The sequence below is a fragment of the Mytilus edulis genome, chromosome 2, assembly GCF_963676685.1.
Source record: "Mytilus edulis chromosome 2, xbMytEdul2.2, whole genome shotgun sequence".
Lineage (NCBI taxonomy): Eukaryota > Metazoa > Mollusca > Bivalvia > Mytilida > Mytilidae > Mytilus > Mytilus edulis.
This window is the reverse complement of record NC_092345.1, coordinates 68,992,930-69,005,049: the sequence shown is the minus strand read 5'-3', so window position 1 is coordinate 69,005,049 and position 12,120 is coordinate 68,992,930. Positions and strand designations below refer to the sequence as shown.

The 12,120-nt window shown below is 34.4% G+C and overlaps 1 protein-coding gene across 1 annotated transcript in view; it reads left to right on the top strand.

Moving 5' to 3' along the window:
• Window positions 1-287: 287 nt before the first annotated feature.
• The window catches only part of LOC139512765 (chitin synthase chs-2-like), a 93,816-nt gene continuing 81,983 nt past the window's right edge, over window positions 288-12,120 (top strand). The window contains exon 1 of the mRNA XM_071300652.1: window positions 288-808. Coding sequence (XP_071156753.1) covers window positions 701-808 — 108 coding nt within the window. The 5' untranslated portion in view covers window positions 288-700. The remainder of the gene's footprint in view (window positions 809-12,120) is intronic.

Sequence of the window (12,120 nt, the reverse complement as noted above, 5' to 3'; positions counted from 1 at the left end):
ATCTGCTTTATTATCGATTGTGTATCGGATTTTTATTCTAACGTTGATTTGAAATGTGTTTCGGTGAAAAGGGGGTCCACTTTTCAAGTAAATCAGTAACAGACAAGTTTGGAAGTGCTTAACCATAATTCTGTTTATTCTAGGGCCAATATTAGCTTTGTATATTTAAAACCTGCCCAAGACTATACGGTTTGAGGTATTAAGAGATCATGTAAACATGGCTTCCTTGTATACCTTGTTTAACAATATATATCATGCATTCAATAAGCAAACAATTATTAAATGTCGGGTATTATTATGCAAATGATCACACGGTACACTGACAATGTAATAGTTGGCATATCGGATTTCTGAAACTATCTATGTACCGATACTGAACACTATCTACAATTTTTGGTGTAAATTTGACTTTTGTGAGAAATTATTTTCAATGAACATCGTGCTGATTTGAATGATATTAACCAAAAGGTTACTATTTATTAATATTATTAATCCTTTCTACGAAGGTGTCAAATTTAGTGTTCATTGAAAATCTGAATGCGGAAGTTCTATAACGACTAATAGAATGGAATAGATTTCAACAAAGACATAAATAATTTAAATGGTTGTTCTCGTACGTGTAGTTCAGACTTCATTGACGTTATAGCATGGGCTGATGAGACCAGGGATAAATACAGATTAGTGTGTTCAACCGGGTAACATGGCTTCAATTTCAAAAGGAGTTGAAGATTTGTCCCAACTTGAGAGACTTGATGAAGACAGCATTCAAAATGTTCTGAGAGACAGATATGCTAAAGATGAAATATATGTAAGTAAAATATTAAGTCATTTGAGCACATGAATTGTATTGTACTGCCGATCTTTACTAGTCGACATCGCCAGTACTTGATATATTACAATGTATGTATGTCGAATGTTTTTTTTCTTCAAAAATATAGAAAAACCGGGGTACTAGTAATTATAAAAGAGGGGCAGAAGATATCAGAGGGACAGTTAAACTCATAAATCGAAAATAAACTGACCGATTGTAAAATGGTGACGAAATACTTTAGAGATATAGAACCTAAAACATATAATCCGAATTATCATGCTACATGTATGGTACACTTTGCCCTTCTGGAGATAATGTAAAACGTATGACAGAAATACAATGAGTGTTCACGTTGGTCACTATTTAAAAAATGTAAATAGGTAATGATTGATCTCGAGATATTTAATAAATTAATTTGTTGGCAAACCATCGAAATTGTTAGCATCTATATAACGTCACAGTACCCAAATTGCATCTATTCGCCAAAAATAGGGGAGGAAATTTTACACATTTTCTTTGAGACTAAACAATTTGTATTTTCATTATTTGACATTATACACGTCGAATTTCAAAATAGGTAAATTTATTTAAAAAAATATATAGTTTACACCAATAGATGAAGCATTCACTGGAAAAAGTAAATCATTTTTTTAAAGATGACTTTATGAGAACGCATAACGACGTTTCTGTTGATTTACTTATGTCAAATTGTTCTAAATATTTGAAATATTTCTCGAAATACTAAAAGTGTCAACTTGTGAACGATGTCTACATTCATTTTTAAGACGGAAGAAAAATTAACTACTACGGAAAGAGACCGGTCTGTGATTGTTTGGTCCGTCTTCATTTATATCAAGACATTAGAAGAGGGGGGGGGGGGGGGGCTATACCTTTTTATGTTAACCTGTTTTGGCCTTTTTCAAGACGTTGTTAACTATTATCTGAGATAAATGTTAGCTGTTAACTGTTTTCAACCCACTTTGTTAACTGCTATCCTTTCAGATGGAATCGAACCACCCCAAACAAAATCAAATTTTGAATTCAAGAGAAAACTGATATTGATTTATTATGTGCATATAACGATATGTTTCAGTCACCCATGTTAGATTTTGTTTTTGGGATCGGGATGAGGAATCTGTTAAAAAAAGAGCGGTGTCGGCCTTCAGATTAAATGTTATGGGATTTTTTTTATTCGATTCATGGGTAATAGAGCAAGTTATATAAACCTTAATATTGCAAAAAATGTTGTGCCTATAATTATATACACAGTATACAAACACTAAGTTACGGTCTTTTAAACTGACGAAATTGCTTATATATGTGCAAAATGTTATTAATTATGTGTCACACGTAACTTTTGTGAATGTTTAAACCTCCTTACAATTATACCAATGGTTTTGTACTCAATTCTATGGATCGATCATTCTTGCAATTCACTGACATTAAATTTGGGTTTTTTAAATTGCATAATCTTTGTATATTTTTCTTGATAATTGTTCAAGTGTATTTCAATATTTAGGAAGCCATCTTACTTGTTTTATTCAGTTTTGAGAATTGCTACGAATAAAACATATTTCGAAACTACAATTAGGCATAGGCTTATTAATATCAAACGGTAGCAGTTAAGCTCAATATGGAATAGAAAGACATCCAAAACAAAAACCAAAATTCAAACGCATTCAAAGATATATCTATTGCCTAATGCGGGGTTCACACATTGCCGATTATTGTTCCCGTTTGAGATCAGACAGCGATACAACACGAAAAGTAAAAAAGTCAGATTACTATCCTCAATTATCTGGAATGTCCTATCATCGTCTGACCGCAGTCGTTTAAGTTCTTAACAGATTCCTACGGGTCGGGAAGGGTCCGAATAGTTCGACGAAGCACCCCGACAGTTAGATGCGTCCCGTAACATTCGGGGAAACTCAGCCGATTTTGTCTAGTCGGATTACAATCGTGCCTATGATAAATTCTGCTGTATCGGATCAAAATCCTAACAATGTTCTGTGTATTCTGGACGGTGTCCTGTGGAACGGGAATGATCTGGAGAAATTTTTCATTGCCGTTTTTCTGCCGATTGAGTCCAGATTGCATCCAGATCTTGTCGATTGCGAACCGTTTTTGCCGAAACCGTTCCGGAACAGTCCCGTTATTAATACGAAATTCGTTAATGATACCCACGTCTGAGTCCCGACAATTACAGAATACAATACTACTGAGACCAAACAAAGCCGTTTGCAATGTGTTAGAGCGGACTGTTTTATATTTGTCGGATTACATTCGGTAGAATCGGGACGCAGTCGTGACAGACTCGGTCGAATTTTACCAGGCGAAATATACAAATTGGATTAGAAGCGGATTGAGAACGGGATTATCGGGATAAATTCGATTGGAAACGGTTGAATATCGATGCTTCCTGAACAATATCTGATTGTTGTCGTGATTAAATTATTTTTTTACAAATTTAAATTAAAGTTTGAATTTCCATCCACGATTCACAGGATCTTGATCAGACTTTTGACAAATTTTAATCGGGAATAGTCCTGTCAAGGACGGCAGTAAAAATCGTGAATGTGTAACTCCAGCTTTACTGATAGAAATCAATTAATTAATTATTTTAGTTTTGGGATTTTCAATACTCCTTTAGTAATAGCATGCTACTGTCTATTTTTTGTAAATGGTCAGCTATAGGTCAAAATAAACAATATTAGCCTAGATTTAAAAATACACTTCTTAGTTATGTTTCTTAATTTCCACGAAACATGGTGAGATTAATTGGTTTATAAGTTCATATTAAACATGTTAAAATGTTCGCCAAGTCCTTTTAAAGTTTAAAATTAATTTTAAAGGCATACAAATTTTGACCGTATAAACACGAGTTTATTGACTAATAACAACAACAAGCATGACTTTTCTTGTCACGGTGTAAAAGAGAGAGAGACTCAGATCAAGTAAAAATTCGTTACAAGGTTGCATCCTTATCACTTATGAAACTATACATATATAGTATATAGTTCTACCTTTCGAAATATCTCTATTTGATATTACATTTTTAGCTCACCTGACCTGAAAGGTCAAGTGAGCTTTTCTCATCACTTGGCGTCCGTCGTCCGTAAACTTTTTCAAAAATCTTCTCCTCTGAAACTACCTGGCCAAATTTAACCAAACTTGGCCACAATCATCCTTGGGGTATCTAGTTTAAAAAATGTGTCCGATGACCTGGCCATGAAACTAAGATGGCCGCCATGGCTAAAAATAGAACACAGGGGTAAAATGTATATTTTGGCTTATATCTTTAAAACCAAAGCATTTAGAGCAAATCTGACATGGTTTAAATTGTTGATCAGGTCAAGATCTATCTGCCCTGAAATTTTCAGACGAATCGGACAATCTGTTGCTGGGTTGCTGTCCCCGAATTGGTAATTTTAAGGAAATTTTGCAGTTTTTGGTTATTATCTTGAATACTATTATAGATAGAGATAAACTGTAAACAGCAATAATGTTCAGCATAATAAATAAGTCGACATGACCAAAATTGTCAGTCAACCCCTTAAGGAGTTATTGCCCTTAATAGTCAATTTTAACAACTTTTTCGTCATTTTTTGTAACTTGTACAAAAATCTTCTCTAAAACTACTAGGACAAATTTAAACTAACTTGGCCACAATCATAATTGTGGTATATAGTTTAAAAAATGTGTCCGATGACCCCACCTACCAAACAAAATGGCCGACATTGCTAAAATTAGAACATAGTGGTAAAATGCAGTTTTTGCTTTATATCTTTGAAACTAAGACATTTAGGGCAAATCTTTCAAGATTAAAATGTCCATCAGAATAAGATCTATCCCTCACAAATTTTCAGATGAATCCTACAACCCGTTGTTGGGTTGCTGCCCTAAAATTGGTAATTTTAAGGACATTTTGCAGTTTTTGGTTATTGTTTTCAATACTATTATAGATAGAGATAAACTGTAAACAGCAATAATGTTCAGATCTACAAATAAGTCAACATGACCAAAATTGTCAGAGAACCCCTTAAGGAGTTATTGTCCTCTATAGTCAATATTGAACAGTTTTTCGTCATTTTTGTAACTTGTACAAAAATCTTCTTTTCTAAAACTATGGGCCAAATTTAACCATACTTAAAAGAAAAGAGTGTCTAATGACCCCGCCTACCAACCAAGATGGCCGACATCAGTAAATACAGTAACAGGTGAGCGACACAGGCTCTTAAGAACCTCTAGTTTTGCATTTTGATTAATTCAGTTAATATAATTTTTTTAATTCTTTCATACTATATATGCGTTTAGCTATATTCTTGTTATTGTTTTATCCTTCGCTAAACAGTGTTACCCAGGAAGAACTTGGGAAGCAATATTTTGAAACACTTCCACAACTGACTATCATGTCCGACGAGTTCATTATCTTCTGTTTTACTTACTCGAACAATCCATTTTAATGAGAGCAATAATATAAGTCTCACTGAAAGTAAAAAGACAATTAAGCGTTATACTGTTAAGCTTGTCTGCCTGTATGACCATGTGAGGTGAAAAGGGGGCCAGCTGTTTGTGGTTTGTGTGCTTGTCTGACTGTAGGACATGTGTGAGGTGAAAAGGGGGCCAGCTGTTTGTGGTTTGTGTGCTTGTCTGACTGTAGGACATGTGTGAGGTGAAAAGGGGGCCAGCTGTTTGTGGTTTGTGTGCTTGTCTGACTGTAGGACATGTGAGGTGAAAAGGGGGCCAGCTGTTTGTGGTTTGTGTGCTTGTCTGACTGTAGGACCATGCGAGATAAAATATACTGAGCATGCAAACAAGCACAATGTAGTATAAGCTTTAAACGGCCCAGCGATTTCAAAATATAGAAACTCCCTGATTTTATTTCTTACATTAAAACAAAACTTATAACAAAAGAAGTATCGGTTTAGTTTGAACGTTTGGTTCTGTCACGTTTGATGTCCATTGAAATTAATATTGCATCTTGAATCGTTCATGTCTTATTTTAGAACATTCCTGACACGGAAATGAAATCAAAACATTTGTAAATTCCTTCCATACAATAATGAGAGTTTTCAAAAGAAGTCTTATATTTTTGAATATTAATCTTTAATGTTTAATATCACATTGCAACAACTTTGTGTGGTGTCAAATCTATCAGTTTATTATTTTTACATTGCCATTTCGTTCTAAATTTGATAATCGGTCGCTAACACTAGGTACAAACAGTGCAACCTACAACATATTTATATGCAGTCTACTTTTTTTAAAAAGAGAAATCGGTTAAAAAAACAACGGTGCCGGCAGTGCATTCAAGTTAGAAATCATTTTTTTTTATTATTTCTATTGACCTGATTCAAAAATATACCCCTTTCATTACCTTATTCAAAGACTTTTAATACAATATGTTTGTCTTTGCCTGATTGAAGTCGTGTTAGCTTTCATGGTGGCAAATCAGTTACATCAAAAGGTTAAACTTATATGAACGTAAATTGTTACAATGCTGTGTACGGTCTTAAAATACAAAGCAAATGTTTGTTTGTTTTTCCATTAATAATCATAATACATTTCTTGGTAATATTGAAAACGGATTTCCCCCGCAATAATGAATTTAAGAATTGTTAAACTTTCAAAGTGTAAAACGTAGGGTTGCCCTGGTTTACGGACATGTCTGGTTTTGTCAGGTTTTGCACTACTTCTGTGATTTGTTTTGTTGAAATGCTATTTAATTGAGCAATTGTTCGTTATGTTTTTCAAGCTGTTTTGGCCCGAGCACCACGGACGAGTTTTATAGAGACGAAACAAGCGTCTTGTTTGAGGCCTGGTATAGTTGATGAGTTTTTCAACTATAATGAGAAATCGAAACAATGATGTTCCAATGAATATTAACAACCGTATTATTCCATGTGAAGTGTCTTGGTCGTGCTTGAAATATCTGACTCTCGGGAGTTAATTTAAAAAAAAACGACTTACCATATTACGCGTAAGCTTGTTAGATTGATTGTTCAACTTGGTTTCTTGTTATCCAGTAGCAATTATTCCATTCTAGGTAACGAGAACAAATAAACAATAATCTAATAAAATGGGTCGAGCACAAGCTCAAATTTCAACTGCAACTGCAACTGGAAAGGCAAACTGCATGTAAACTTTTAAAACGGCCCGATAGAAAGTTTGCCTGAAAACAGGCCCCTCCGACTACCCTCCCTAACGACATGACCAGTTTGTTGCAAGGCCAGTTCTATAACGTGTAGAGGGGTTTGGCACTATCCCATCACGAGACATCATCCGGAACCAACACCCTCAGTCCGAATGGACGTGGCAGCATATTTATACATCCCACACAATCACGACTTTACTGCGCGGATGTATAACCGTATTTCTTTGGAACTGATACTTATATATTTGGAACAATATTCACTCTATTCTCTGAAGTTACTATAACACACGTATGATATAAAATACATTGTACTGATTCGTATAACTATCTCTCCTTATCCATGTTTTTTCTTTGTTAAAAAATTGACCAGACAGCAGGTTGTCGCCGTGACTGTCATACATGATGGAATTTAAGTTTATTTCACTTTAATTTGGTTACATATCAATCTTAAGACAATATAAACATATTTTAAAAGTTTTTGTTAGCTTATTACCGAACATAACGTTACAAATAATTCGTATACACAGTGACACATATATACACATGTCCGACTCTCTGATATAAACATAAAGCATGAAGATAAACCGCAGCCAGCAGGGCCGTAAATTGCATCCCCTGGAAATATTTTAAGACCCTTTTTAGACAAAAAATGATTTTTTTTTTCGTTTTTTTTCCCTGTATGCAATGTACCTCCCCAGAATCCACCACTTGTTAGAATTTTGTTACATTTCAATAATTAAGCGCCTAAAATATTGAATACAGTTGTCTGCTCTATGGTCGGGTTGTTGTCTCTTTGAAACATTCCCCATTTTCATTCTCAATTTAATAATTCAGAGTAAGATTAGGTGTAAAGTAATATTTATTTACGCTTTATACTGCTTTATGACTTCACAAGCCATTTATACTAAGGTTTAGTGAAACAATTTGCGAACTTAAAATGAAAGACTCCTTGACATTGCCAACTTGAGCATTTTTATGGTTTATCCTGCTTTTTTGTCTGCTCAAATCGAGCTATTTTAACTTCGCTTCACAGACACAATTTACAAACCTTAAACTGAGAATTCACATGTAATTTATTACTCATAATTTTGACCATAAAATTCAAATTAATATAACGTAACACTTTGTTTATACTGAAAGTTTTATCAAATGTCAAGGCGCCTTTTCTATGACGGGATGAATCCCATCTCTTGAGCACTTCTATACCTTCAATATTGCCAACATTGTCCCTTATATGTATGTGTAGCATAGCAAGACCACACAAGCTGTTTTTCGTCATTGTTGACCTATTCCATGTTTTGAGGCGCCGTAGCGCAGAAAACGATCGTTCACAATTATTATGCCCGCGAATGAGACACAGGAAAATCCCGTGCTACAAACTTGGCGGGAAATTTTAACGTGTGCAAAGGAGTTGGGTACCGTTCAGCGATATTCACCAGATTTAAATATCGAACACACCCTGCAATTATGATTAATCACCTTGTTGGTCAAATTAATAACCGGTGCTATAAAATAATGCATGATTTAACCATTTTTTTTTTATTTTCTGGGTGTTTTTCCGTATTTTTTATTTTTGGGTCAGCCCGCAATAGGAGGCAACTGCCTACATGCCTTCATGTAATTTACGGCCCTGGCCAGTTTACGGTTTTATATAGCCGATATATCAAAATGCATTATACATTATTGTCATTCAGAGGAACTTGCATTTTAGATGTTTAAATGTTTTAGGGTTGTAAATGTGTGCCCTTTGTTCTAGATTGTGTGGCACCTACTGTGAGTTAGGGAGCTACCATTTGGCTCGGATGACAAATTGTGTCTTGCATTTTTATTTTTAGTTGTAAATTCTGTCCTGCTTTTTTTATTTTTCACTTATACGGTCCTGCCTTTTACTGTTTTACTAGTTTATCCCGACTTTTTTTCAAGTTAATAGCGATAAACCAGTTGTCATCCTGCTTTTTTTTCTAAGTTGCTCATTCTGCTTTTTTTTGTTCAAAACTCCTGTCCTGCCTTTTTTCCAAATTTCATCCTAGCTTGTAAAAGAGGAGCAAAAGATATCAGAGGGACAGGCAAACTCATGAGTCGAAACAAAACTGACAACGCCATGGCCAAAAAATAATAAAAAGACTAACAGACAAATAATAGTACACAAAAGACTAGGCAACGCGAACCCCACCAAAAACTGGGGGGTGATCTCAGGTGCTCCATAACGCGGATAAACAGATCCTGCTCCACGTCATGTGGCACCCGTCGTGTCACAGTGCTCATGTTATTTCAAACTCGGTAAATAGTCTAATTCGGTAGATCACAATCGTGAAAATGGAACGGGATTTTACGTAGTTACGACATTAGGAACATATCCGATATCATCTGTAAGTTTGTATTGGTGTGAACCACGTGGTGTGAACTGAGCCTGACGAGTACTGTATGCACATAGTGTTAGTAGTCTCAGTCTCAGCAGAGACATATAATACAATGTATTATATGTCTCTGGTCTCAGGTGTGCCGAATGAGGGTTTGTAACAGTGGTTTCCAAACATAAATTGATCAGAGAATCAGTGAAGTTTTGAAAGGGGTAGTTAGTAGAGTAGAGTTGAAATATTCAGTCACCTTCTTTCTTTCTTTTTAATATGTATAAGCTTCCTATCTCAGCACATTCACAGGAAGTAAGTCTCGTTTCTTTCCCCTCTTCACAATGTCCCCAAATACTAATAAACTTTATGATTTAAGTTTGTCGACGTTTTGGGCAGTAGACAATGTACCAAATCAACACAGAGAAACCCATCTCATTCGAGATTATTGCAAATTCGTGAAGGACTCACGCTGATGTAAAGTGGATTGAGATTGAAGTATGCCGAGGGCAATTTTGTTTTTGTTTTACCATTGTTTACGATTATTTATATTTTTTTTATCTTTATTATTTTAGGTGCCTGTGGGTTTTCTGTGTCTATAGATTAACATGAATATACTAGAAATAACGTTTGTTTACTATTTACAATTACTTTCAATTGCTAAAATATGATATCAGATGGTAGACACAGTAAAGATCAGTAAAAAACAATCTGGAAATTCAGTGGTGCTAGCTGAGGGTGCTAGAGCCAGTTGGACAGAGAAGTAGAGGGGGCGAAATGAAAGCCAACACTTACTGACTTCTAGACAAATAGACTAAAAAAAGAAGGTTTTCACAATTTGATATTGAATTATCAATTAATCTCAATCACATAGGTGGATCCAAGTGGGGTTGGGGCTGGGGGCCCGCAACCCCCATTTCGTGGGAAATTTGGTTGATAATATAGGGAATTACTAAAGCTTGACTATAACCCCCTTATAAAATGTTCTGAATCTGCTGCCACTGATTCAGAATGAAATAGATATGTTCTGGACAATAAAGCCTAAAGGCATTTGCAATATGTAGTGTGAAACCACAGGCACTTTATGTGTTTTGTCCTCACAAGATTACATTGTAGCTTCTAATTTCTACTTATTTTTACATACATTTTATGTGCTCTTGTCCCTATTCATACAATCTTACAATATCTTTAGTCTATAATAAATGTGCTGCCCATCTATTTTAATCTTATGTGGAAGATGAGAATATAGGGACAGCACATATAAACTACTGCAGATATTGTGTTATTGCTTGAATAGGTGTAATAGTGAAATTTTTAGTGGTCTTGTGATGTTTGTATTCTGACTTAAACTTAAACACTTGCCATACAGCATGAGATTTGCTCACTATTGGTAGCTGTTTGGCTCTCCCTTGACACCACTTGTGAGTTTGATCTTGAGAAATGATGATAGTTTGTCGTAAGTGGTTGATAAATGGCTGACCAGTGTAAAGGAGAGCACCCTTGTAGATTTCGAAAAAAGAGTAGGCTAATGCCACTTCAAGGCAAGAGGATTCAATGTCCAAATTGTCACTTGACCTCTTGTTTAAAAGTTCATTTAGACATTATCTTGAAGTCATTTTCAAAAGTCAACATATTAATGATATTGTGTTTTGCAAGAAAAGTTTTATAATAACCATGAAAAAATGTGTTTTTATATGATTTCAACTTGTGAGTAAAGTCACTTTATTTTTAGAATGCTATGTCATGTATATATCAAAACACTAGGTTATTTTCTGGTAGCTAAAAACTGAATTTCATTCTTGAATGTTTGTGCAATCAAATCCCATATCTAGAAAGTAAGAGGCTTGACAAGATCCTAAATTTCTGATTAAAGATATCTATTGTGAAACACAGCTTTGACTATAAAAAACAATCTGGAAAATGAGAAAGCTAATATTATGATACAACATATAAAACCTTTTCCCTAAATGTAAGAAATGCAGTGTATTGACCACATAATATATTTCGTGCTTAAAGATCCTCCATCTCAATTGAAAAACAGGATGCATTTGGCCTTTTTGTATGTTTGAGTATTTAAATAAGGAAATATGATATGACATGTTTAGAAAAAGTGTGAATGTCATGTGAGAAACTTTATTCAAAGCTCCCAGTTTTGATCAGGCTGTCAGTGAAATCTTTATGAGCAAAACATATTTTTCAGATGAGAATTCTTGATTACAGTAACTTTATTATATTATAAGTTGAATATGTACCCAGGTTTCAAAGAGCTTAATCACTATTGAGTTAGAAGGTTTTGTTGAGAAATTTATATGCTTCTTTATGGAAACAGAAAAAAAAACCACAAATAGTGCTTTATCTTGCAAGTCAAAAGGTCATTTAAACTACCGTATATCATTACGTAATTTTAAATATATTTTAAATCACCTTAGTTATTTTATTAGAATTGTTTTACATTTGTCATTTTGGGGCCTTTAGATACTATGAAGGATTGGTTTTATTCGTTGCGTTGTTGTAGATCGTACAGTGACCTTCAGTTGTTACAGTTAAGTTGTTCTATCATTTGGTCACTTGTGCAGAGAAATCTCATTGGTAATCACACAGGAATTTGACTTGACACAGTCACACAATTTAGGGACTTTTTACTTATCTAGGGTTTTAATGTCTTCAGCTTTACAACTTGATTTTGGCACATTAGTGTATAATGATCAAGATGATAGTTTACAGATTGAATTTGTGTTTCACTTCAGTTGAACAGTTTCCCACACAAATTGAGCCCTAGAAAATTTTATGAATTTTTTTTCAAATTA